The sequence below is a fragment of the Lepidochelys olivacea genome (genome assembly GCF_965140295.1).
Source record: "Lepidochelys olivacea isolate rLepOli2 genome assembly, chromosome: 22".
Lineage (NCBI taxonomy): Eukaryota > Metazoa > Chordata > Testudines > Cheloniidae > Lepidochelys > Lepidochelys olivacea.
In genome coordinates, this window is record NC_140432.1 from 4463466 (window position 1) to 4489137 (window position 25672).

General features: G+C 46.4%; 1 protein-coding gene across 2 annotated transcripts in view; it reads left to right on the top strand.

Annotated features, from left to right (window-relative positions):
* Positions 1-1006: 1006 nt before the first annotated feature.
* HEPACAM (hepatic and glial cell adhesion molecule) overlaps positions 1007-25672 on the top strand; it is a 76326-nt gene continuing 51660 nt past the window's right edge. The window contains exons 1-2 of one of the 2 annotated variants that reach the window (XM_084611789.1): positions 1007-1265; positions 2417-2732. In XM_084611789.1, coding sequence (XP_084467915.1) covers positions 2648-2732 — 85 coding nt within the window. In that variant the 5' untranslated portion in view covers positions 1007-1265; positions 2417-2647. Of the gene's footprint in view, positions 1266-2319; positions 2733-25672 lie in introns of those variants that run through there. The other variant, XM_084611788.1, reaches the window with a different exon arrangement.

Consider the following 25672-nt stretch of genomic DNA (forward strand, 5'->3'; position numbering starts at 1 on the left):
ACAGGGATTCCTTGAAATACAGCCAGCTCTCCTGGACTCCTTTCCCCTTCATGTCTTCCCCTTCAATCTTCCCAGTTCTTTATTTATAGTGCTGTAGTAGCCAAGGGCACAGTCATGTTCAGGGTGTGTTATGCTGGGTGCTATATAGACACACGTACGTGCTGCCTCTGCCACAAAAAAACATACTCTGTAAAAAGACAAACACAGGTGAGGTGAGGTGTGACGGAACGGGTGCAGTAATCAGAGGGATGATTGACACACACCGAGTTAGCTCCAGGCCCCTCACATTAACCACTGGGCATTGTAAATAACCTCCGTCTCTGACCTACCAATTGTCTATTGCTAATTCAAGCGTCTGGAGTGTTGGATCAATATGTGGATCCTTAGGTGCTTACCCAGGGCCCCCCCAAATCTGCAGGGATGGAATTCAGTGTTACTACGGATTGCAGGCTTCAGCAGGCAAGACCACATTCATGCCACCTCCCGGCAGAACAATCTGCAGTGTTAGCCAGGATCTGAGTGAATTCTCTTCTGCCATCTATTGACGAACTGGTGGAAAAGGCGTCCATCGACACTCCGACTCTACCTAGGTGCTCAGCAGCCAGAACTGCGTCGCCAGAATGACCAGTTTTGGCTATTTTAGGTTAAAATTCACTTTAGTCTTGACCACAGGGATAATGAAATATAATTATCCTTATTGTGTGCCTAAAAGTAAGGAGAGGGATAGCTCAGTGGTTTGAGCATTGGCCTGCTAAACCTAGGGTTGTGAGTTCAATCTTTGAGGGGACCACTTAGGGATCTGGGCCAAAAATTGGGGATTGGTCCTGCTTTGAGCAGGGAGTGGGACTAGATGACCTCCTGAGGTCCCTTCCAACCCTGAGATTCTATGAAAAGGCAACTTAACATGTCCTACAGGACTCACGTGCTAAGCAGGGGGTAATGTAAAGTCCAAAGGACATTTGAGGGGGTGGACAAGTGTTTCTACTTGGCGATATATGGCCTCTGTTTAAAGAGTCCTATTTAACCCTCTGCCTCCAGTGCTTAAAGAGAGAGCTGATCAGAGTCCACTTAGAGCCCCTGGTTCTGCTCAGGGGTCACTGGAGCTGAAATCACTGATCAGCAGGTCGGGGGACTGAGCCTTCCATTGGATTTGGGGAGAGCCCTGTAGTGAAAGATCGCACCAAGATCCCTGCTGAGATCACTGAGAACCGGGCTCGGTGGGGGAATCTCGGAACATGTCACTGCAGCTGGAGGCGGAGGCCGTGGTGAGTGGCAAGCAGCAGAGACATTAGCGGTGTGGGTGAGCAGAGACAGCAGCAGATGGCACGGATGGCACGGATGGGAGGGGAACCCGTGTGAAAGCACCCCTGAATTCTGGGGCTTTGTGGGTGCAAAAGAGGGGAAAGGAAGTGGCATGTTAAATGGACGTTTGTCCATTGGACTTTCACACTGCAAGGGGGAAAGCTGAGGCAAAGGACACTGCCCCCGTATTATGAGGCAGGCCTTTACTTACAGTTGCACACTTTTGAATCATGGTGTTTTGCCAAATTAATGTGGAGTTGCCACTCCCTTTTAATAAATGTTTTCTCTTGTTATCCCCAGACTCGGTGTTTGCGAGTGAAGAAGCATTGCCCCTTAGAGGCACTCTGTGTGAGTGTTTAGTTTTCCCAGATTTTGGGGGTGGGGGGGTGAGGACAGAGAAGGCTTAAGCTGGTTTGGTTTTGTAACATTAAGAGGAACCTCTAGATAGTGAACCCAGCTCTTCTTACTCCTGGCACCACCTGGCAGAAGGGTACAGTATGGAACATCCACTCATGGCAGTGTTGTAGGGCTGGATAAGGCAAGTGGACATGGTCTTGCAGGGAATCCCAACAAACGTCCTCTGCCTAAACTGCTCTAAGAATGGGCAGCAGATAGCATCCTGCATCAGGGAAGGACACCCTTCCTCCATGGGGAAGGGAAAGTATCTGTTAAGATGTCAGGGAGCAGGGTTCCTCTAGGGGGCAGCAGTCCCCCCCCTCATGCCGCTTCCTATAAAGACTGTCCTGTTTAATGAACCTCAAGAGATTTGACCATCTGAGACACCAGAGCAGAGTTATTTGTGATCCAGTGAGCCAGGGAAGCTTGGCAAACTCCACTGCACAGTGACCACAAAGAACGCAACCCCTTTAAAACAATGCTAAGTGTCTGGCTTGAGCCCGAGAGGCCGGGAAATGCAAATGCCCTGCATAACTGCCCTGCTGGTGCGTTTCAGGGAGAATTGCACGTGCAGGGCATTGTGCGCTGCACGCTCAGAGAGCGAGCGAAAGGCAGTGTCAGCTGGGATTCAGAAGCTCCTTGTTTTCAGAGGTTTAAGTCAGGCCTTCGCTGTTACTTTGTGTTTGAAGATTTGGGGATATTGTTCATTATTTCTCAGTCCTGGCAGCTAATCCCCTGACGCTGAGGATGCAGGGTTCATGAAACCAGAAAATGTCAGGTCTGACCAAAAGAAAAGACAAACTCAACAACACACAGAGCTCTGTCTATTCAAAGAGGAGTTGGCAGGGCTGAGCGGTGGCAGGACAACTCCAAGCGGTACTGAGGGACGTGCCCGGAGTGGACAAATCATGCCAATTGTCTGCGAGAGGGACCTAAAGCTAAACCCAAAATGAAGAGAGAAAGGGAAGCCTTGTCCAGAGTCCCTAGTGCTCCAGGTTTCGTGCACTTAGTGTGCCTTCTTCTAATCCACCCAGGTAGGAAAACAAATCTCTTAAGAATCTGGGAAGTGGGAGAGGGTGTGCAGATGTTGTTGTGTGGCGGGAAGAGGGGGTGAGGTGAGGCTTTGGAGCTGAATGCTGGCGTTCATGAGCCTGCTTAGCCCCTACATGAGCAGGGGGTGTTTATTCAAGCAACCGCCCTGAATACCTTTTCTTTCCCCTCACACAGCAGCTCTCTGGCTTCGGGAAAGGATTGTTCCAGCTGCAATGAGAGAGAATTAACGAGCGGTTTCTTACTGTTGATCTGTGCCTCTGAAATCAGACACATTGTGAATCGGGCCTGGGGAGTGTTTGTTCTGTTTGAATGAGTTGTAGAAGCAGGACAGTTTGATGTTGTGAGTTAATCTAACACCCTCTTCTGGAAAGACAATTGAAGGAGGTTGAGACCCATAATTCAGCTGTGTTTAATGCTAAGCCAAGGTCTGGAGGTGCTGGAAAGTTCAAACAAAATGTTATGTAGTTACTGCCACGCATGCTGGCCATAAGTTTTGACTCAAGCCCTAGTCAAAGTGTAAAAGAGACCATATCACATTTGGAAAGTAACTGGCTCCTGATATTACTGTAGAAATACCGTAAAAGTAGTTTAGTTTAAAACCTTGCTTCTGCACAATCTCATCTATGTTCATACTGACTTCCCAGCTCCCAAGAGATGTGGAATTGAATGGGAGCTGCGTGTGAGCCTGGATACAGTTTGATCTAGCCAGCTGCTATAGGGAAGAACTGTCTCCCATGTCACGGTTTCTTGTGGCAGCCCACACGTGCATAGTTCAGTCACTCTCTGGAATGGGCTTCCCTGATAGAGACTCTGGCTGCTTTTTGGTTTCTGCTTTAATTTACCTTTGAAAAGTCCCCCTTGGTGCCATGCTGTGCTCGTGCTAATCCACTCCTGCCAGCTACAGACTCTGCCCAGTAGCTGGTTAGTTGTCAGTGTCCCACTCAGCTGTTCTGGTTTGCAGTGAACACACTGGGAACAGGTTTCAGAGCAGCAGCCGTGTTCGTCTGTATTCGCAAAAAGAAAAGGAGGACGTGTGGCCCCTTAGAGACTGACCCATTTCACGGAACAATTAGCCCAAACCCTGCAATTCTCACTTCATCGGATGCTGTAGCTCACGAAAGCTTAGGCTCAAATAAATGTATTAGTCTCTAAGGTGCCACACGTCCTCCTGTTCTTTTTACATTGGGAACAGTTTGTTCCAGTCCTTTTCAGCAGCTCTGAGCTGAATGAAGATGTTTCTCTCTAGAACAGTCTGTGCTATTTTTTTGTGGCTTGTATGTTCAAATAGCTCTAAACCCAACACTCCACAATGATGCGGACTGATCAGGAGCTAAAGCTGAGAGGCCTCCCACAAGGAGACATGCACGTTCTCTCCCACAGGTAAACACTAGGACAGTTAGACCAGCTCTTTCCATGGAGGAGCCAGTCTCTCAGCCTGTCCCAACCCCGCAGAGCTGGCGGACATCTGACAGAGTGTAGGCAGAAAGGGCACAGAAAGGTGTCCAGTGTGCTGCGGCAGCTACAGGTCATATCGTATTGCTGGCAGCTCTTTGGCTAAAGCACTGGATATCATCTTTCTGGAGCAGGTGTGTTTCCAGTGAGGTCCCTCAGGGATCCGCTACTGGCTCTGCACTAGTTAACGTTTTTATCAGTGACGTGGAAGAAAACATAAAATCATCACTGACAAAGTGTGCAGTTGACACACAAAGTGCGGAGTGATAAATAATGAAGGGGAGAGGTCAGGGATACAGAGCCATCTGGATTGCTTGGTAAACTGCATGCAAGCAAACAATATGTGTTTTAATAAGTGTAAATGTATACATCTAGGAACAAAGAATGTAGGCCAGACTTACAGGCTGGGGGACTCTCTCCTGGGAAGCAGTGGTTCTGACAAAGATTACCAGCAATCCGGATGGCTCGGTATCAGTGACCTGTCCTCTTCATTGTTTAACACTTCCCAATTTTTATGTCATCTGCAAACTTTATCAAGGATGATTTTATGTTTTCTTCCAAGTAATTGGTAAAAATGTTAAATTGAGTAGGGCCAAGAACCAAGCCCTGTGGGACCCCACTGGAAACGCACCAGCTTGATGATGATTCCCCATTTACAGTTACATTTTCAGACCTATTAGTGAGCCAGATTTTAATCAGTTTAATGTGTACCACATTAATATTATATTGGTCTAGTTTTTTATTCAAAATGTCATGCAGGTACCAAGTCAAATGCCTTATAGAAGTAGAAGTGTATTATTTTAACACTACTACCTTTATCAGCCAAATTTGTAATCCTATCAAAAAAGATATCAGGTTAGTTTGACAGGATCTATTTTCCATAAACCCATGTAGATTGGCATGGGTTACATTACCCTCTTGTAGTTCTTTATTAATTGAGTCCCATATCAGCCAGTCCATTATCTTGTCAGGGACTGATATCAGACGGACCGTCCTATAATTATCTAGTATCGGGGGGTAGCCATGTTAGTCTGTATCCACAAAAGCAACAAGGAGTCCGGTGGCACCTTAAAGACTAACAGATTTATTTGGGCATAAGGTTTCATGGGTAAAAAACCCACTTCTTCAGATGCACGGAGTGAAAATTACAGATACAGGCATAGATATACTGGCACATGAAGAGAAGGGAGGTACCTCACAAGTGGAGAACCAGTGTGGACAGGGCCAATACAATCAGGGTGGATGTAGTTCACTCCCAATAATGGATGCGGAGGTCTCAATTCCAGGAGAGGTAAAGTTGCTTTTGTAGTGAGCCAGCCACTCCCAGTCCCTATTCAAGCCCAAATTAATGGTATTAAATTTGCAAATGAATTTTAGTTCTGCAGTTTCTCTTTAAAGTCTGTTTCTTTGAAGTTTTTTTGTTCAAGGATGGCTACTTTTAAATCTGTTATAGAGTGTCCAGGAAGATTGAAATGTTCTCCTACTGACTTTTGTATGTTACCATTCCCAATGTCTGATTTGTGTCCATTTATTCTTTTACATAGAGACTGTCCGGTTTGGCTAATGTACATGGCAGAGGGGCATTGCTGGCACATGATGGCATATCTCACATTAGTAGATGTGCAGGTGAATGAGCCCCTGATGGTGTGGCTGATGTCGTTGGGTCCTCTGATGGTGTCGCTAGAGTAGATATGGGGACAGAGTAGGCAATGAGGTTTGTTACAGGGATTGGTTCCTGGATTAGTGTTTCTGTGGTGTGGTGTGTAGTTGCTGGTGAGTATTTGCTTCAGGTTGGGGTACTGTCTGTAAGCGAGGACTGGCCTCCCTCCCAAGGTCTGTGAGAGTGAGGAATTGTTTTCCAGGATAGGTTGTAGATCATTGATGATGTGCTGGAGAGGTTTTAGCTGGGGGCTGTATGCGATGGCCAGTGGTGTTCTGTTATTTTTCTCGTTGGGCCTGTCCTGTAGTAGGTGACTTCTGGGTACCCGTCTCCCTCTGTCAGTCTGTTTCCTCACTTCCCCAGGTAGGCATTGTAGTTTTAAGAATGCTTGATAAAGATCGTGTAGGTGTTTGTCTCTGTCTGAGGGACTGGAGCAAATTCAGTTGTATCTTAGGGCTTGGCTGTAGACAATGGATCGTGTGTTGATGATCACACCATCAGGGACTCATTCACCTGCACATCCACTAATGTGATAAATTTTCTAGGTCATCCATTTGCCCTTTTTAAATAGCGGTACAACATCAGCATTATTCCAATCTTCTGGAACTTCCCCCAGTGTTCCAAGACATACTGAAAATCAACATTAATGGTCCAGCCAACTCCTCAGCCAGCTCTTTTAAAACTCTTAGATGCAAAGTTATCTAGACCTGCAGATTTTAAAATGTCTAACTTTTGTAGCTGCTATTTAATATGTCCCTGAGATACAAGTAGAATGGAAAGTTTATCATCATCATATAATATGACTACATCATCTGATTTCCCCAACTATAGAACAGAAATGTTTATTGAATACTTCTTCCTTTGCTCCATTATTATTGATAATTCTACCAGTTCCATCTTGTAATGGACCGGTACCATTGTTAGGATTATTTTAAATACTAATATACATAATAAACTCATTATTATCCTTGTCTCTGCTGGCCATAGATTTCTCCTTGTGTCCCTTTGCTTCCCTTATCAATTTTGTATACTTTGTTGTTTCTGATTTTGTTAATTACTATCAACTTTCTCAAAAAGAAAAGGAGTACTTGTGGCACCTTAGAGACTAACCAATTTATTTGAGCATAAGCTTTGGTGAGCTACAGCTCACTTCATCGGATGCATACTGTGGAAAGTACAGAAGATCTTTTTATACATACAAACCATGAAAAAATGGGTGTTTACCACTGCAAAAGGTTTTCTCTCCCCCCACCCCACTCTCCTCAGCCGTGCAGAATACAATGCCATCCACAGCCTCAGAAACAACTCTGACATCATAATCAAAAAGGCTGACAAAGGAGGTGCTGTCGTCATCATGAATAGATCAGAATATGAACAAGAGGCTGCTCGGCAGCTCTCCGACACCACTTTCTACAAGCCATTACCCTCTGATCCCACTGAGAGTTACCAAAAGAAACTACAGCATTTGCTCAAGAAACTCCCTGAAAAAGCACAAGATCAAATCCGCACAGACACACCCCTGGAACCTTGACCTGGGATATTCTATCTACTACCCAAGATCCATAAACCTGGAAATCCTGGGCGCCCCATCATCTCAGGCATTGGCACCCTGACAGCAGGATTGTCTGGCTATGTAGACTCCCTCCTCAGGCCCTAGGCTACCAGCACTCCCAGCTACCTTCGAGACACCACTGACTTCCTGAGGAAACTACAATCCATCGGTGATCTTCCTGATAACACCATCCTGGCCACTATGGATGTAGAAGCCCTCTACACCAACATTCCACACAAAGATGGACTACAAGCCGTCAAGAACACTATCCCCGATAATGTCACAGCTAACCTGGTGGCTGAACTTTGTGACTTTGTCCTTACCCATAACTATTTCACATTTGGAGACAATGTTTACCTTCAGATCAGCGGCACTGCTATGGGTACCCACATGGCCCCACAGTATGCCAACATTTTTATGGCTGACTTAGAACAACGCTTCCTCAGCTCTCGTCCCCTATCGCCCCTACTCTACTTGCGCTATATTGATGACATCTTCATCATCTGGACCCATGGAAAAGAAGCCCTTGAGGAATTCCACCATGATTTCAACAATTTCCATCCCACCATCAACCTCAGCCTGGTTCAGTCCACACAAGAGATCCTCTTCCAGGACACTACGGTGCTAATAAGCGATGGTCACATAAACACCACCCTATATCGGAAACCTACTCACCGCTATTCCTACCTACATGCCTCCAGCTTTCACCCAGACCACACCACACGGTCCATCGTCTACAGCCAAGCTCTGCGATACAACCACATTTGCTCCAACCCCTCAGACAGAGACAAACACCTACAAGATCTCTATCAAGCATTCTTACAACTACAATACCCACCTGCGGAAGTGAAGAAACAGATTGATAGAGCCAGAAGAGTTCCCAGAAGTCACTTACTACAGGACAGGCCTCACAAAGAAAATAACAGAATGCCACTAGCCCTCACCTTCAGCCCCCAACTAAAACCCCTCCAACACATTATTAAGGATCTACAACCTATCCTGAAGGATGACCCAACACACTCACAAATCTTGGGAGACAGGCCAGTCCTTGCCTACAGACAGCCCCGCAACCTGAAGCAAATACTCACCAACAACCACATACCACACAACAGAACCACTAACCCAGGAACCTATCCTTGCAACAAAGCCCGTTGCCAACTGTGTCCACATATCTATTCAGGGGACACCATCACAGGGCCTAATTACATCAGCCACACTATCAGAGGCTCGTTCACCTGCACATCTACCAATGTGATATATGCCATCATGTGCCAGCAATGCCCCTCTGCCATGAACATTGGTCAAACTGGACAGTCTCTACGTAAAAGAATAAATGGACACAAATCAGATGTCAAGAATTATAGCATTCATAAACCAGTCGGAGAACACTTCAATCTCTCTGGTCACGCGATTACAGACATGAAAGTTGCGATATTACAACAGAAAAACTTCAAAACCAGACTCAAGCGAGAAACTGTTGAATTGGAATTCATTTGCAAATTGGATACTATTAACTTAGGCTTGAATAGAGACTGGGAGTGGCTAAGTCATTATGCAATGTAACCTATTTCCCCTTGTTTTTTCCTCCTACCCCCCGCCCCCCCGACGTTCTTGTTAAACCCTGGATTTGTGCTGGAGATGGCCCATCTTGATTATCATACACATTGTAAGAAGAGTGATCACTTTGGATAAGCTATTACCAACAGGAGAGTGGGTTTGTGAGGGGGGAGAAAACCTGGATTTGTGCTGGAAATGGCCCAACTTGATTATCATACACATTGTAAGGAGAGTGATCACTTTAGATAAGCTATTACTAGCAGGAGAGTGGGGTGGGGGGACAGAAAACCTTTTGCAATGGTAAACACCCATTTTTTCATGGTTTGTGTGTATAAAAAGATCTTCTGTACTTTCCACAGTATGCATCCGATGAAGTGAGCTGTAGCTCACGAAAGCTTATGCTCAGATAAATTGGTTAGTCTCTAAGGTGCCACAAGTCCTCCTTTTCTTTTTGCGAATACAGACTAACACGGCTGTTACTCTGAAACCTATCAACTTTCTCTATTTTTTATTTGTTATATATTACATTATTAATTATTATTATTTTTATAGCTGCCTTCAATTCCCCTCTAAACCAGGTCATCTTTTTTAACCACCGTGACCTTCTTCCTCAGTTGTGGGATTGTGGCTTTTTGGGCTTCTGGGAAGGTGTTTTTAGACAATTTCTAATTGTCATTTATATTGTTCTGATTACATTCTTCCTCCCAGCTGATCTGGCTCTTACTTGTTTTCAACATTCTGAAGCACCAAGGATATATATTACTGGTCTGGGCTGTATTGTTTGTAGATTATAAATGTGATCAAGTCACGCTCACTTATACCGAAGAGACGATTAATTTTTAGTTCTGTGATAAGCTCCTCTTTATTTGTGAGGATTAGGTCTAATAAAGAATCCCCCCAGGAAATTGTCATCTATAACAATTAGAAAATCCAAGGATGTTTTAGCACTGGCTGCATGAGACCTCCACCATGAGTCATTCAAATTGAAGTCCCTCATGATCACACAGCTTTTTTCCTTACACATTGGAAACAGGTATGTTAAGAAGCAGCCATCCTGTCTGCTGGCATGATTTGGTGGTCTGTAGCAGACACCCACTTATGCTCCATCTGTTAGGACAAGATAATTTTCTTCCGAGTTATCGGTGACTCAGACACAGGTAATACTGTTTTTGACATAGAGTCCCACTTCCCCTCCCGTTTTGTCCCCTTGGCCCTTCCTCAATAGATTATAACCATTGATTGTAACATTACAATTGTGCACATCATCCCACGTGGTTTCATTAAAACAAATAGATTGAATTATGCGTCTCAATCAGCAATTCCAAATCCTCTTGTTTGTTACCCAGACTCCTAGCATTGGTGTACAGGCAATTCAGTAATTTCTTCTCTTTGTGTTCTTTGGTTCCTTGATTAATTTTGTTCTGAGCATCTAGATTTTGTGCTTGTATCTTCTCCCATCCTTTTTACCGTCCCCCTTTGTTATTACTTTCGTGAGCCAGCCCCTGTCCTCCCAGCGTCCCCACCCTATGCCTTGCACCGCTCCGATCCTACCTCTCTCAGCTCTTGCTTTCTGCTAGTCCCATTCACAGTGACTGAGAGCAGGACAGAGCACCACCTGCAAGGTAAGGTACTGCCTACCAACCGGCTGCTTTCACCTACTCAGTATACATGCCACCTCTGCCCACCTCACACAGATGTGTCCTCCTCCATCCAGTCTGACTGTCACCAAGGCAACCCTCGGTTCTTTATGCATAGACATGAACGGGTGCTGCTGTCAGTGATGGGGTGCCAATCAGCGTGAACTACCACAGATCCCAGCAGTAAGACATATGTGTCTTCCCCTTCAGTAGGGCCATTCAGGGAGGGGGAAGGGGGCAGTGGACACATGCTTTTGTGACGGTCAGGTGTCTGCATCCTGTAAGGGCTCACGGAATATTTACTTTGGACTCTTAAAAATAAACACATTTTGAGAAGGAACCGATCTGCAAAATGTGGCTTTGAGCCGCAATGGATGATTTAAAAATACCATCTTTGATGTGGAACACTTTGTTCCTTCCACATTAAAATGCAATGAAATCGGATGGCAACATGTGCTTCGACTAGCGTAGCTCAGCCCATTCCTCCCTTTTAGCTGCTGCTGCTGCTGCTTTCAGACAGCTGGTGTAGGGCAGCAACTATAAATTCACTGAAGTTGATCAAGCCAAATGGCTACATCAGGAGTAGCAGAATATACTGCAGGGATGCCACCTTCATATTTATATATTGGGCAGTAGGTGGCGAGCTGTTTGATGGTCTGTTGTGGGGAACCACACGCGCACACTGGGGAGTCCTTGATTTTCCATTTGTGCATTAGATATCTGCATCTACCATGGTTGGTTTGGATTCGGCTCAGTTGACCAAGATGACCGTGGAAGGCCAAACGCAGGAACCCTCAGCAGGGAGAACCCAGCTGTATGGACAACTTCCTGTCCCTGGGCTTGGGTTAAATAAGAGCTGGGAACCAGGCAGGGCCCCTAGGGTTCCACCAATCAGATCTGGGGGTCTCTGTGCCTCACAGAGCAACTCTGGGGAAATGCTGCCTGCAGAGCAAGCCCCTGCCATGTGGCAAGCTTTCCAGCTGCTGTCTCCGGGCTGGAGCATGGCAGCACATCCCTTTTCAGGCCAGGCCTAGCCCCACTCTGCCACTTCTCTGAGTCTCAACCACTGTGGAAGGCAATCTCTGCAGATTACCAGGCTACTTGAATCTGTGCGGGTTGAGAGACTCTTTATTCAGCTAAGACTGCTGTACAATAGAAAGGATTAGGTGCCCCAAATACATTTCCTTAGTGGCTGCTGAAATGCGGAGCAAAGTTGGGTACCGATTGGCTGAGAGAGGCCTTTCACAATGGCCCCACTGGCTTTGTTCAGGTCAAAGCCCGTCCTGCCCTGTTGCCTTTGTGCAGCTGCTGATTAGTATGGTCACTGTGTCTGTACTGCTGCCTTCCTTGGGAACTGCCTCTCTGCAGCCTTTAACCTCAAGCTGGGGGGAGATAGGCCCAACACCCAAAGACTTTGCCCTCTGCTTCTGGCAACCCCATTCTTCCCCACAACTGGAACTGGCTCCTGGAAGCGCAGCCCCCTGTTCCTGACATTTAGCACCAAGGCCAGCCATTTATCCCTGTCAAGGTTCCTTGCCCACTCTGAACTCTAGGGTACAGATGTGGGGACCTGCATGAAAGACCCCCTAAGCTTAGGTTAAAACTTACCAGCTTAGGTTAAAACTTCCCCAAGGTACAAACTATTTTACCTTTTGTACCGGGACTTTATTGCTGCCATCACCAAGTATCTAACAAATATAACAGGGAAAGAGCCCACTTGGAAATGTCTTTCCCCCCAAAATCCCCCCAAGCCCTACACCCCCCTTTCCTGGGGAAGGCTTGATAAAAATCCTCACCAATTTGCATAGGTGAACACAGACCCAAACCCTTGGATCTTAAGAACAATGAAAAAGTAATCAGGTTCTTAAAAGAAGAATTTTAATTAAAGAAAAAGTAAAAGAATCACCTCTGTAAAATCAGGATGGTAAATATCTTACAGGGTAATCAGATTCAAATGTAGAGAATCCCTCTAGGCAAAACCTTAAGTTACAAAAAGACACAAAAACAGGAATATCCATTCCATTCAGCACAACTTATTTTATCAGCCATTTAAACAAAACAGAATCTAACGCATATCTAACTAGATTGCTTACTAACCCTTTACAGGAGTTCTGACCTGCATGCCTGCTCTGGTCCCGACAAAAGCAACACACAGACAGAGAGGACCCTTTGTTTCCCTCCCTCCAGATTTGAAAGTATCTTGTCTCCTCATTGGTCATTTTGGTCAGGTGCCAGTGAGGTTATCTTAGCTTCTTAACCCTTTACAGGTGAAAGGGTTTTTCCTCTGGCCAGGAGGGATTTAAAGGTGTTTACCCTTCCCTTTATATTTATGACAATCCCTCCCCCCCTTTCCGATGTGAAATACAATGTGGATGTTTCGTAAGAGGGCAAGCGGCTGACAGATCAGCTACCTTCCTGCTTATAAATAGAGTGACCCAGCCCTGTGGGCATTCGCCCTGCGTGAACTGCCCTGAACAAGGGGAGATGGTTTCCTCCTGCCCCCCGCCCCCTTCTCTAGAGAAGAGAGGTGGGTGCTGAATAGGTTTGGCAGCTGGGGGCAGGGGAAGAGGAAAGCCCACTCCCCTGTGCCAGTGACTCCCCCCCCCCCCGCTCCATTTCTGTACAGGTTTGTGCTGAAACCCCAGAGTGCCCCGGGGAGTCTCCTGAGATCCCTCCCTCCAGCCCCAGCACTGGGGCCTGAGTTCCTAGAGAAGGTATAGGGTGGGGATGCACAGAGGCTGCCCCACTCCACCCTCCCCCATAGCTACCCATCCCGAACAGGACGCTTCACCTGTATCGACCACCTTGCCCTATTCTTATTTGTGGATGAGGGGGCTGGATCCTGGGGCAGGTGGTGGCCAAAGCAAAGTGGTGTGTGTGGCTTGTGGAGTTCCATGACTCCGCATGTTCACTTAGTTACTCCCCACCATCCAGAAGCAGGAGAAAGCAGCTCTTGGCAAGTGACTAAAGCCCACGGGTTACTTGGTAGGAAAAGCCTGGCACATGCTCCTAGAATCTCCCCATGCCCAGGGCCGTTGGTTAACATCTGTCTCTCCCGCTTCATCTCACACGGAGCCAGAGATCCTGCTGACGTCAGGACTGGCCCAAGGCTTGGCGAACAGGGGAAGGTCACTGCATCGCCGAGTCAGGCTTGGACATTAGCTAGACGCTGTCAGAGCTGCGAATGGCACAAACACAGAGGAAGCCAAGAGACTGGATTTACAAAGGTGCCTATGTGGGTTAGGTGCCTCACTGTCATTGACTTTCAATAGGAGTTAGGCGCCAGACCTGTTAGGTGCTTTAGTCTATTCCATTAGGCACCTCTCTGTAGGTTTAACTGAAAATTTGGCCCACGTTCCCTGCCCCAGGGAGCATAGATCGTTAGCTGAGCAGATCCAGCACAAGTGATAAAGGACCAGGCAGAGCAGCCAGAGTAGAGAGGGCCAGCCAGGGGATCAGAGGTGCCTGGCTAAGCATACAGCGAGTTTAAGGGGAGATAGGAAAAGGAATGGGAGAGGGCTCGGCACATTGGATTTGCCAAGTGACAGTCAGCAGAGTAGACAGTCTAGTCAGGGAGTGGGTGCTCCTACTTCTTATCCCTTAGAATCATCGAATATCAGGGTTGGAAGGGACCTCAGGAGGTCATCTAGTCCAAACCCCTGCTCAAAGCAGGACCAATCCCCAATTTTTGCCCCAGATCCCTAAGTGGCCCCCTCAAGGACTGAGCTCACAACCCTGGGTTTAGCAGGCCAATGCTCAAACCACTGAGCTATCAAACCACTGAGCTATCCCTCCCTTCCTTCTATCTAGGGTGACCATATGTCCCGTTTTGGCTGGGACAGTCCCTTTTTTAAGCCCTGTCCCAGCCAGCCGGACTTTTTTGACACAAGTGGGCATTTGTCCTATTTGCTCTTGCCGACTTGATCAGTTGGCCAGAGCAAACGGGACAAATGTCCACTTTTGTTTAAAAAAAAAAGCAAAAAAAAAAAGCAAAGTGGGGTGCAGAGGAATGTGCGGGGGTGGGAGGGGAGGAGAGCTGTGATGCCAGCTCCACGGGGGATGGTGACGGTGGGGGGTGGGCAGGGCTCTGGAAGGGGGCAGGCAGGGCTCGGGCGAGCAGCAACACCAGCCCCAGCCTTTAGGAAATAGGGTGACCCTATGTAGTGTGTGCATCGCTGCTCGCCCAGGCCCTGCCTTCCCCCCATGCAGGGAAGAGGGTTTGGGCAAGTGGCTCAGGCCAGCCCCATGTGGCGGGGCTCAGGCAAGCCCCTCGCTATGTCCCATTTTCCCTTTGGGAAATATGGTCACCCTACTTCTGCCCCACACATCCCTCTCCCCAGGAAAGGGGATGTCTGAATCAGGAACTTGTTTTTCATCAGCCTTTGTCTTTAGATCACTTGTTAGCAGAAATAGCATTTTCTGCTGGTTGCATGGAGCTGGAAGGAGGAGATGCTCTGCATACTAATGGGTCTCATGACTTTCGGACTTGTTTAAGCCTTTTCTTATGCTCCTGCACACAGCTCCTAATCTAACACTGAATTGTCGCCCAGATGAGTCATTTTCCCTCTGCCGCATTTCAATGCAGGTTTTGTTTGCCGTTGGATTACGGCATCCAGGCTGCAGGCCGATGTCCTACCGGAGGCGGCCCATCAGATATGGAATATTTCCTCCCTCTCCACATCATGGCTGAAGAAATGTGCCCTGGGCTGTCTGTTAGCCAGGCAGTGTTTACTCAGCTCTCTCTTCCAGACTCCAAAGCTTGGAGTGCAAATAGCAGCCCTACCTCTGCATGGACTAGCAGGGGGCAGGCGAGCAGAGCGGCAGCCCCTCTATCCCAGGGCTGTAGATCAAACAACGAACCCCACTGCCATGCACACACCGAGGACTGACAGCAGGAGTAACTTGGCCTTTTGTCTCTCTAGGATAGGAGACATTCCTATCAGACAGTTCAGAGCAACAGCCCACCCTCTGAGCAAAAAGGCCTTCAAAAAAGTAGACATTGTCTCTTCCTGCTGCATCTTCCTTTGCCTAGGATTTCTGCTCAGGCCCCAAGCCTTCTGGAGTGCCCCTGGTCCTCCTCGTCACACAAGTCTGCAGCATAGTCTGAATTCAGGTCCTGTGACGAGGTTGTGTAATGCAGCCATAGCCAAGGAAGTGACCTCTAGTCACAGAACAGGCTCGGTGCTGGTGGCAGCAGAGTACATGTCCTCCACACCCTGTCGCTGTGGTGGCCTGAATGCTCACCTACAGGGTCACTGCTGGGGATGGCAGCTGGGCACAGCCCGAGGCATTTCTTATGGCCCAGGCAGACTTTGGACGTTTTGCTGCTGTTCTCTCCTCAGCTGCTAGTTGTTCTTTCTCAGTTTCAGTGGTTTTTTTCTTCTCCTGGGTCCAAAGTTCCACCGTCAGTACCTGGTGCTCACATTCTTTCTGGGCTTCCATGAACTTCAGCCAGAACAGTTCCACTGCAGTGGTCTTTGTGACATCTGAGGTATGGGGGTGCTCAGACCCTGCTCCTTGGTCAAAGTCTATGAGCAGAGCTCCCCGTTGCTGATCTGAGCTTGCTTTTTATGGGATATTCTTCTACTTCTGCATAATTTTCCAAGGTCTGTTGTGTCAAGATCCTCCTGTGACTGTCATTCGCTCATTGTGACTAATCTTTAACCCATAAAAACTCTCAGTATCAAATTTAAACTTCTCACAGCATTGGGTTATGAACTTTAAGCCCAATTGACCTGTGGCATGTGAATCCTGTCATGACTATGCCAATTGTCATATTGTCTGGAGTGGCTCACAACCGCAAGTGTCAGCCTCAGGGCAGATTGCCAAAAATGGAGCAGACAGCCCCAAACTGGTGGTGTGGTTTATAATTGATTACTAGCTCGGTGAAATCTAATGTCCTGTCCCTTTAAATGTTTGAGCACTACCCCCTCCCTAGTGCAAAACCTCACTTTCATATTAGCTTCAGCTTTGCAGCTAGAACGATAAAGCCACAGCAGCAGAGAGCTGTGTGTCCATCAATGCCCTCTGCCTCTGTTTCTCTAGCTCCTTCTCTGCTGACTCCAGAAATATAACACTGGTCCAGTGCAAGAGCAATGATCCTGCCTAGGTCCTGACATTAATCCTGGGCAAACGAATGGGACATATGATATGGAACTTGATTAATAAAGAATTAAAAGAGAGGAGAATAATTAATGCCAACATGAGTTTGTGGAAAAGAGATCCTGTCAAACTAACCTGATATCTTTTTTTGATGAGATTACAAGCTTGGTTGATAAAGTGGCACTATATATGCAAGAAAGCATAGAGTCAAATAGTGTAAAACATCTTAAATGAATCAAACACTAGCATAGAATCTCTATGGATAGAAATTCCATGGTTGAATAATAAGAATAAAGCAGTAGGAATATACTGCTGACCACGTGGCCGGGATAGTGACTGTGAAATGCTCAGGGAGATGAGAGAGGCTACAAAGGCAGAAAACACAACAATAATGATGGATTTCAAATATCCTTATATTGACTAGGCAAATCAGGATAGGATACAGAGATAAAAATTTTTAGACACCATAAATGACTGCTTCTTGGGGCAGCTAGTCCTGGAATCCACAGGGGAGAGGCAATTCTTCATTTAGTCCTAAGTGGGGCACAGGATCAAGATGTGAATAGAGCAGAACCACTTGGTAATAGCGACCATAATGTAATTAAATTTAACATCCTTGTAGGAGGGCAAATACCAAAGAAACCCACCACAGTAGCATTTAACTTCAAAAATGAGAACTACACAAAAATGAGGAGTCTATTTAAATAGAAATTAAAAGGAACAGTCATGAGCGTGAACTGCCTGCTAACTATATGGAGACAATTTGAAAACACCATAATATAGGCTCAAATTAAATGTAAATCCCAAATAAAAAAAACAGTAAGAGATGCAAAAAATGCCACCCTGATAAACAACAGAGTAAAAGAGACAAAAGGCTAGAGACAAGAAGGCATCCTTTAAAAATTGGAAGACAAATCCTAGTGATGAAAATAGAAAGGCGCATAAACTCTGGCAAGTCAAGTGTAATTATAATTATTAAGTAGGTCAGGAAAGAAACTGAAGAGCAACCAGCAAAAGACACAAAAACGAACAATAAAAAAAAAAAGTTAAGCACATCAGGAGAAGGAAGCCTGAAAAGGAAGCTTGGATGATAAAGGTGCTAACAGAGCACTCAAGGAAGACAAGGCCATTGTGGCAAAACTACATGAATTCTGCACATTAGTCTGCACTGCAGAGGATGCAAGGGAGATTCCCACACCTGAAACATTCCTTTTAGGTGTCAAATCTGAGGAGCTGTCCCAGATTGAGGTGCCAATAGAGGAGGTTTTGGAACAACTTGATAAATTAAATATGAATAACTCATCAGGACCAGATGGCATTTACCCAAGAGTTCTGCAGGAACTCAAATATGAAATTGCAGAACTACAAATAGTGGTATGTAATAGGGTTGCCAATTTTGATTGGACATATTCCTGGATATTTCATCACATGACATAATCTTTAATTCCTGGAGACTCCAGAACAAAAATACTGGAGGCTTGGCAACCTTCTATGCAACCTATCGTTTAATCAGCTTCTGTACCAGATGACTGGAGGGTAGCTAATGTGACACCTATTTTAAAAAAAGGCTCCAGAGGTGATCCTGGCAATTACAGGCCTGTAAGCCTGACTACAGGACCAGGCAATTGGCTGAAACTACAGTAAAGAACAAAGTGATCAGACATGTAGATAAATACGATATTTTGGGGAAGAGTCAACACAGCTTTTGTAAAGGGAAATCACACCTCACCAATCTATTAGAATTCTTTGAGGGGGTCAAAAACATGTGGACAAGGGGGATCCAGTGGATATAGTGTCCTTGGAGTTTCAGAAAGCCTTTGACAAGGTTCTTCAGCAAAGGTTCTTACGCAAAGTAAGGAGTAATGGGATAAAAGGGAAGATCTTTTCATGCATCAGTAACTGGTTAAAGGATAGGAAACAAAGGGTAGGAATAAATGGTCAGCTTTCACAAAGGAGAGAAGTGAATAGTGGAGTCCCCCAAGGATTTGTACTGGGACGAGTGCTGTTCAACATGTGCATGAATGATGTGGAAAAGGGGGTGAACAGTGAGGTGGCAAAATCTGCAGATGATACAAAACTACTCAAGATAGTTAAGTACAAAACAGACTGGGAAGAGTTACAAAGAGATCTCACAAAACTGGGTGACTGGGCAACGAAATGGCAGATGAAATTCAATGTTGATAATTGCAAAGTGATCCACATTGGAAAACATAATCTCAACTATACACACAAAATGATGGGGCCTAAATTAGCTGTTACTCAAGAATGAGATCTTGGGGTCATTGTGGAGAGTTCTCTGAAAACATCTGCTCAGTGTGCAGTGGCAGTCAAAAAAGTGAACAGAATGTTAGGAACCGTTAGGAAAGGGATAGAGAATAAAATGGAAAATATCATAATGCTGCTATATACGTCCATGGTAAGTCCATACCTTGAATATTGCATGCAGTCCTGATTGTCACATATCAAAAAAGCAATATTAGAATTGGAGGAAGTGCAGAGAAGGGCAATGAAAATATTAAGGGGATGGAGCAGCTTCCATACTAGGAGAGAGTAATAAGATTGGGACTGTTCAGCCTAGAAAAGAGACGACTAAGAGGAGATATGACAGTGGTCTATAACAACATGACTGGTGTGGAGACAGTTAATAGGAAAGTGTAATTTACCCCCTCACATAACACAATGTATAGGGGTCACTGGATGAAATTATGAGGCATCAGGTTTAAAACAAACAAAAGGAAGTACTTCTTCACACAATGCCTAATCAACCTCTGGAACTCATGCAGGATAGGTCCATCAATGGATATTAGTCAAGATGGTCAGGGATGCATGCTCTGGGTGTCCCTAAACCTCCAACAGTCAGAAGCATCTGCTCTGGCCACTGTCAGAGACAGGATACTGGACTAGATGGACCATTGGCCTGTCCCAGTATGGCTGTGCTTATGTTCTTAAAGGTAATAGTGTTGATGTAATATACTTAGACCTCTGTAAGGCATTTGATTTGGTACCACACAACATTTTATTTAAGAAACTAGAACAATACAAAAATATATATCGCACACATTAAATGGATTAAAATATTGCTAACTTGATGGGTCTCAAAATACAATTGTAACTGGGGAATCAGCACTGAGCAGATGTGTCTTGAGTGGAGTCCTATAGGGATGTGGTTTTGGCCCTACGCTATTTAACATTTTTATCAATGATGAGGAAGAAAACATAAAATCATCACTAATAAAGTTGGCAGGTGCCACAAAAAATTGGGGCAGCGGTAAATAACGAAGCGGACAGGTCACCAGTGCAGAGCGATTTGGATCGCTTGATAAATTGGGCACAAGCAAATAATCTGTGTTTTAATGTAGCCAAATGTAAATATTTACCTCTAGGAACAAAGAATATAGGCCATATTTACAAGATCGGGCACTCTATGCTAGGAAGCAGGGATTCGGAAAAGGTCTTGGAGGTCATGGTGAATAATCAGCTGACCATGTGCTCCCAGTATGAAGCTGTGGCAAAAAGGATGAATACAATCCTTGGATTTATAAACAGGGGACTCTGAAGTATGAATAGAGAGGTTATATTACCCCTGTAATTGTTACCTGTGCAATTGTTACCGTAATCCTGTGTCAGGTTCTGGTCTTCACAATTCAAGAAGGCTGTTGATAAATTGGAAGGTGTCAGAAAAGAGCCACAAGAATGAATAAAGGATTGGAAAACCTGCCTGAAAGTGACAGATTCAAGGAGCTGAGTTGATTTAGTTTACCATACAGAAGGTGAAGAGGTGACCTGATCATAGTCTGTAAGTACCTATATAGAGAACAAATCTAAATAATAAGAATCCAAGATTGTCATTCTGTGTGTCACTCTGAAGCCTAATATGTCTGTTGAGTCAGTGTGAAGTGATGAAAAAACTAGAAGCATGGTTGAGGCCTCTTTTTGTTCAGAATATCAAGAAGATGAATTATCACTGGGATTCACGGTCTGTTACCATCCAATTTTTAAGTTCTCAGTCATTTTGACTTTATGAATTACACCCGTGCAACAGTAAGGCCTATATCTATGCCATGCCAAGAGTCCTAGATGGTTGTGATATCAAAGATAACTCACCAATCACTACCCTTATTCTACAGTTAATTTGCATGCAACAATTTCATTGGTTGTACAAGGGAGACCACACAAATGGTGGGTTACGGGGCCCAACTGCCACAGTTGTTAAAAACCACCCACATAGCTACACAACCAGCACACACAAAAACCCCAAACCATGGACAGTGGGTTTGATAGACTGGGGAGGCTATGCCATTCTCCGCCTCCAGGCTCCCCCCATCCTCCTTCCCAATCGGTGTGACTCCAATCCCCCTATGTGGTGGCCCCAGCTCAGGCTGAGGCAACGCCGCTTGCCCTCCCAGTGCCTCAGGGCTGGGGGGGGCTAGCCTGGGGCAGGGGCCGGCAGCTGCTGTTGGGTGGGGGGGGCTCTGGACTCCAGCAGGGGTGTGTGTGCAGAAGGGGCAGGGTTGGGGGCTAGTTTCCCCCAGCTGGCAATTCATGCACCACAGTCAGGGTTCCTTCCCCACTCTGGGGTACAGATATGGGGACCCGCATGAAAGACCCCCTAAGCTTATTTTTAACAGCTTAGGTTAAAAACTTCCCCAAGGCACAAATTCCACCTTGTCCTTGAACAGTATGCTGCCACCACCAAGTGATTTAGACAAAGAATCAGGGAAAGGACCACTTGGAGTTCCTGTTCCCTAAAATATCCCCCCAAGCACTTACATCCTCTTTCCTGGGGAGGCTTGAGAATAATATACCAATCAAATAGGTAAACCAGACCCTTGGGTTTTTAGGACACTAAAAACCCCTATCAGATTCCTAAAAGAAGAATTTTCACAAACACAGAGGAACTCCCTCTAGGCTTAGTTCAAAGTCACCAAAAAACCAGGAATAAACCTCCCTCTAGCAAAGGGAAAATTCACAAGCTAAAACAAAAGATAATCTAACACGCCTTGCCTGGCTTTACTTACTATTTTTGTAATATTAGAGACTCGTTCAGGATTGGTTTATAGGAGAAGGAGTTTTCTGACCTGATGCTTCTCTGCTTCCCAAGAGAACACACAAACAAAGCCTCCCCCTGCCCCGATTTGAAAGTATCTTCTTTCTCCTTTGGTCCTTTTGGTCAGGTGCCAACCAGGTTATTTGAACTTCTTAACCCCTTACAGGTAAGGAGGAATTCTAGGCTACCCTTAGCTGTATGGTTATGACAGCCACCCATGCCCAAACACAAATAGCCCCTCATGGCAGCACACACCTGTCATTCATCACTTTCACTAATATCCTAGCATAACCCCCCCCAGGCACAAATCAACACAAGAACACAACTGGCGCACACAATAATCCCAAAGATACATAGCCCCTCACCTCAGCGCTGGGGTGGATTCTCCATCACTGGACATTTTTAAATCACAATTTTTTTTCTAAAAGATCAGCTGTAGTTCAAACAGGAATTATCTGGGGGCAGGTCTGTGTTATGCCGGGGGGCAGACTGGATGATCACAATGGTCCCAGCTGGCCTTGGAATCCATTCAGACCAGTTCCTGGCCCTGTAGAGTAAGTCTGCACAGCATTTGGGAGCGAGCCTCCCAGCCCTGGTCGACAGACTCCGGCTAGTGGGGCTCACCCCAGTGCTCTCGAAATAGCTGTACGGACTCAGGCTCTGAAGCCCCTCCCTCCCCTCGCCCCCCAGGCTTCAGACCCCAAGCTCCAGCCTGAGCCACAACTTCAGTGCGCTGTCTACAGAGCTACTTTTAGAGCATGGGGGTGAGCCCCGCTAGCGAGTCTGCCAAAGGCTCGTTCCAAAATGCTGTGTGGACGCACCTGTGCAGTTACAGCTGGCAGCGAGTCTGCAGCAGGGAATGTCAGACAGGATGGATGGAGGGAGATGAGGCAGGAGCAGAGAGGTCAGATTGACTCCTGAGTGGAGAGAAGGCAGCTGAAGCCGTACAAGCGGAGGAGATCACCCAAAGAAAAAGCATGAAATGAGAAGGGGAGGGAGCCAAGGACAGAGTCCTTTGGTGCCTGCGCAGAAAGCAGAAGAGAGGAGGAACCACCATGAGAGAGACTGCAGAGGCACAGCCAGAGGAGAAGCAGTGATAAAAAATCGGGGAGGACAATTCAGGCCTTAGCTTGCTCCATAGCCCAGAAATATTGGAGTCACCACAGGCCACAAACATCCTTCCTTGTCTGTAAGTCACTAACCTGCCAGCACTGTCAGCTTGCCATTACCAGAACCCCACCCCTGCCAAGATCCTTGTGCAGATCTTACCCATAGAAATCAGAGCTATTCAATGACCTCTTCCAGCATCACCCCCTGCCCCATAATGGGACTTCAATCCCCCATCACTTTATCCAGCCTGCAGGGTCATTCACTCACATTTTATAATCCTAGAGCCATGGGGTTAGAAAGGACCACAAGAGTCATCTAGTCTAACTCCCTGCCAAGCTGCAGGATTTGTTGTGTCTAACCCATCCAAGGCAAATGATTCTCTAGCCTTCTTTTGACAACCACCAGTGAAGGAGCTTCCATGACCTCCCTAGGCAGTCCGTTCCATTATCCTACTGTGCTTACAGTTAGGAAGTTTTTCCTGAGATTTAATCTAAATCTGTTTTGCTGTAGTTTGAACCCATTGCCTCTTGTCCTGCCCTCTGTGGCAAGAGAAAATAACTTGTCTCCATCTTTTTTATGGCAGCCTTTCAAGTTTTTGAAGATGGCTATCATGTCCCCCCTTAATCTCCTCTTTTCCAACTAAACATACCCAGTTCCTTCAGCCTTTGCTCATATGGCTTGCATTCCATCCCTTTGATCATCCTTATTGCTCAGCTCTGGATCCTTTCCAGTTTCTCTACATCCTTTCTATACAGCGGTGACTGAAACTGGACACTATACTCCAGCTGAGGCCTCACCAGTGCCGACTAGAGTGGTACTATCACCTCCCATGACTTGCATGCCTCTGTCAGTGCAGCCTAAAATTGCATTTGCTTTTCATCGCATTGCTGACTCATGTTGACTTCTCAGCAGTGCTGCTGTCAAGCCAGTTTCCCCTCATTCTGTATTTGTGCCTTTGGTTTCTCTTCCCTAAGTATAGTACATTTGTCTGTGTTGAATTTCATTTTGTTGTCTATAGTCCAGTTCTTCAATTTATCAAATCCCTCTGAATTTGAGCTTTATCCTCCAAAGTGTTAGCAAACCACCCCCCCCCCCAGCTTTGTGTCATCTGCAAATTTGATCAGTATGCTGTCTGTTCCTACACCAGGTCATTAATAACAATGTTAAACAACAACAGGCCCAGAACAGATCCCTATGGAACCCCCCTTGAGACCTCCCTCCAATCTGACATCATTCCATTAATAGTTACTCTTTGTTTGAAGTTTAACCAATTATGTATCCATTTAATGGTTCGTTCCACCGAGCCTGTATTTCTCCATAGAAATGTGGGCTCCATTCTCCACTTTCACCACTTTCTGTTTCTGCGCTTTATCCCTCTCCTCCACAGATGTCTGCCGATTTCTCTTTTCTTCTACTGCCCTCTCCCCATATCAATCATTTCTCTGTTCCATGAAATATTTTCACTCACTCTTTATTCTCTGGTTTCAGAGTAGCAGCCGTGTTAGTCTGTATTCGCAAAAAGAAAAGGAGGACTTGTGGCACATTAGAAACGAACAAATTTATTTGAGCATCAGCTTTTGTGAGCTACAGCTCACTTCATCGGATCTCTCTCTCTCTCAATCCAGCTTCCCTCGCTCACTCACTGGGTTCTCCTGTCTCTATAGCCCTCTCTGCCCCTCTCTCCCCTTCCCAGTTCCAGTGCTTTGTTGCCATGACACTGACACAAGGACGAGCCCCTTTCTATAGCAGCAGGAGAAAGAGCCATAGCTGGGAACAGATTGTCCAGCATCGCTCTGGCGTGCTTCCCGCCAGCCACGGGAAAGGCATTTCTGCTGCTTCTCTCTGCCTTTCCTACACAGAATTTAATTTCTTTCTTTCTTTTCTTTCGATCCTGAGCTTCCTTCCCTGGCTGGTGAGCAGGTCAGTTATTGACACGGATTTTTACATGGAAGGCACTCAGGTGTGTCGTTCAAAGAGGAATTAATTCAGGGAAGTTCTCTGGCCTGTGCTAGAACGGAGGTCAGACTAGATGATCACAGCTTTCCCTTTTGGCCTTATCATATAAAAATACCACCTTAAGATACAGAGATCCTTCCGCCACACTCTCTGGCAACGGGGTGTCTGAATGCAGCTTTCCCACCCTGCTCTCCTCTGAATACTTAAGGGGCCAGAAACAGCTGTTCCCAGCAGCAGATTGTCTGCCTGAGCATTATATTAACTTAAGACTGTTCTGTGCTGTGGTTTCTGTACCCCCCCCCGGCACAGGGACACCAGAACCGGGGGGCCAAGGGGTGATGGCCCTCCCACTTTTCACCATGGGCCCAGCTCCCTGCTCCTCCTCCCCCCCCCACCAGGCCACGACCTCTGGACAGGACAGAAGCTGGAGTCCAGTCAGGGTAAGAGTGGCCTGGGATGCCGAGGCAGCTGTGGGGAGATGTGGATCCTTCACCTGCCCTGGGCAGGCAGTATGGGGAGGTGGGTACACAGGCTGGGGGCTGCTCTCAGGCTCCCCCACCCCAGGCAGGTGGAGGGACCCAGGTTCCCCTGCCCGGCTATGGCTTCCGGCTTGACCGTGGGGCCAGGCCTCCGGGGGAAGAGGTGGGGCAGGGGTCAGCCCTGCCCCTGCAGCAGCAAAGCGGGAGTTACCTGCACTTGACCTGATAGAATTAGGCATTTAATACCCTGGAGTCAGAGGAAGGCTCCTTACTTCAGCCTCATCTAGAGGAGCAGTTAAAATGAGAGAAAGTTTGTGCTCGCTGGAGGAAATGGATGCCACAGTGGTCTTAGCTGGTTCCATTTCATTA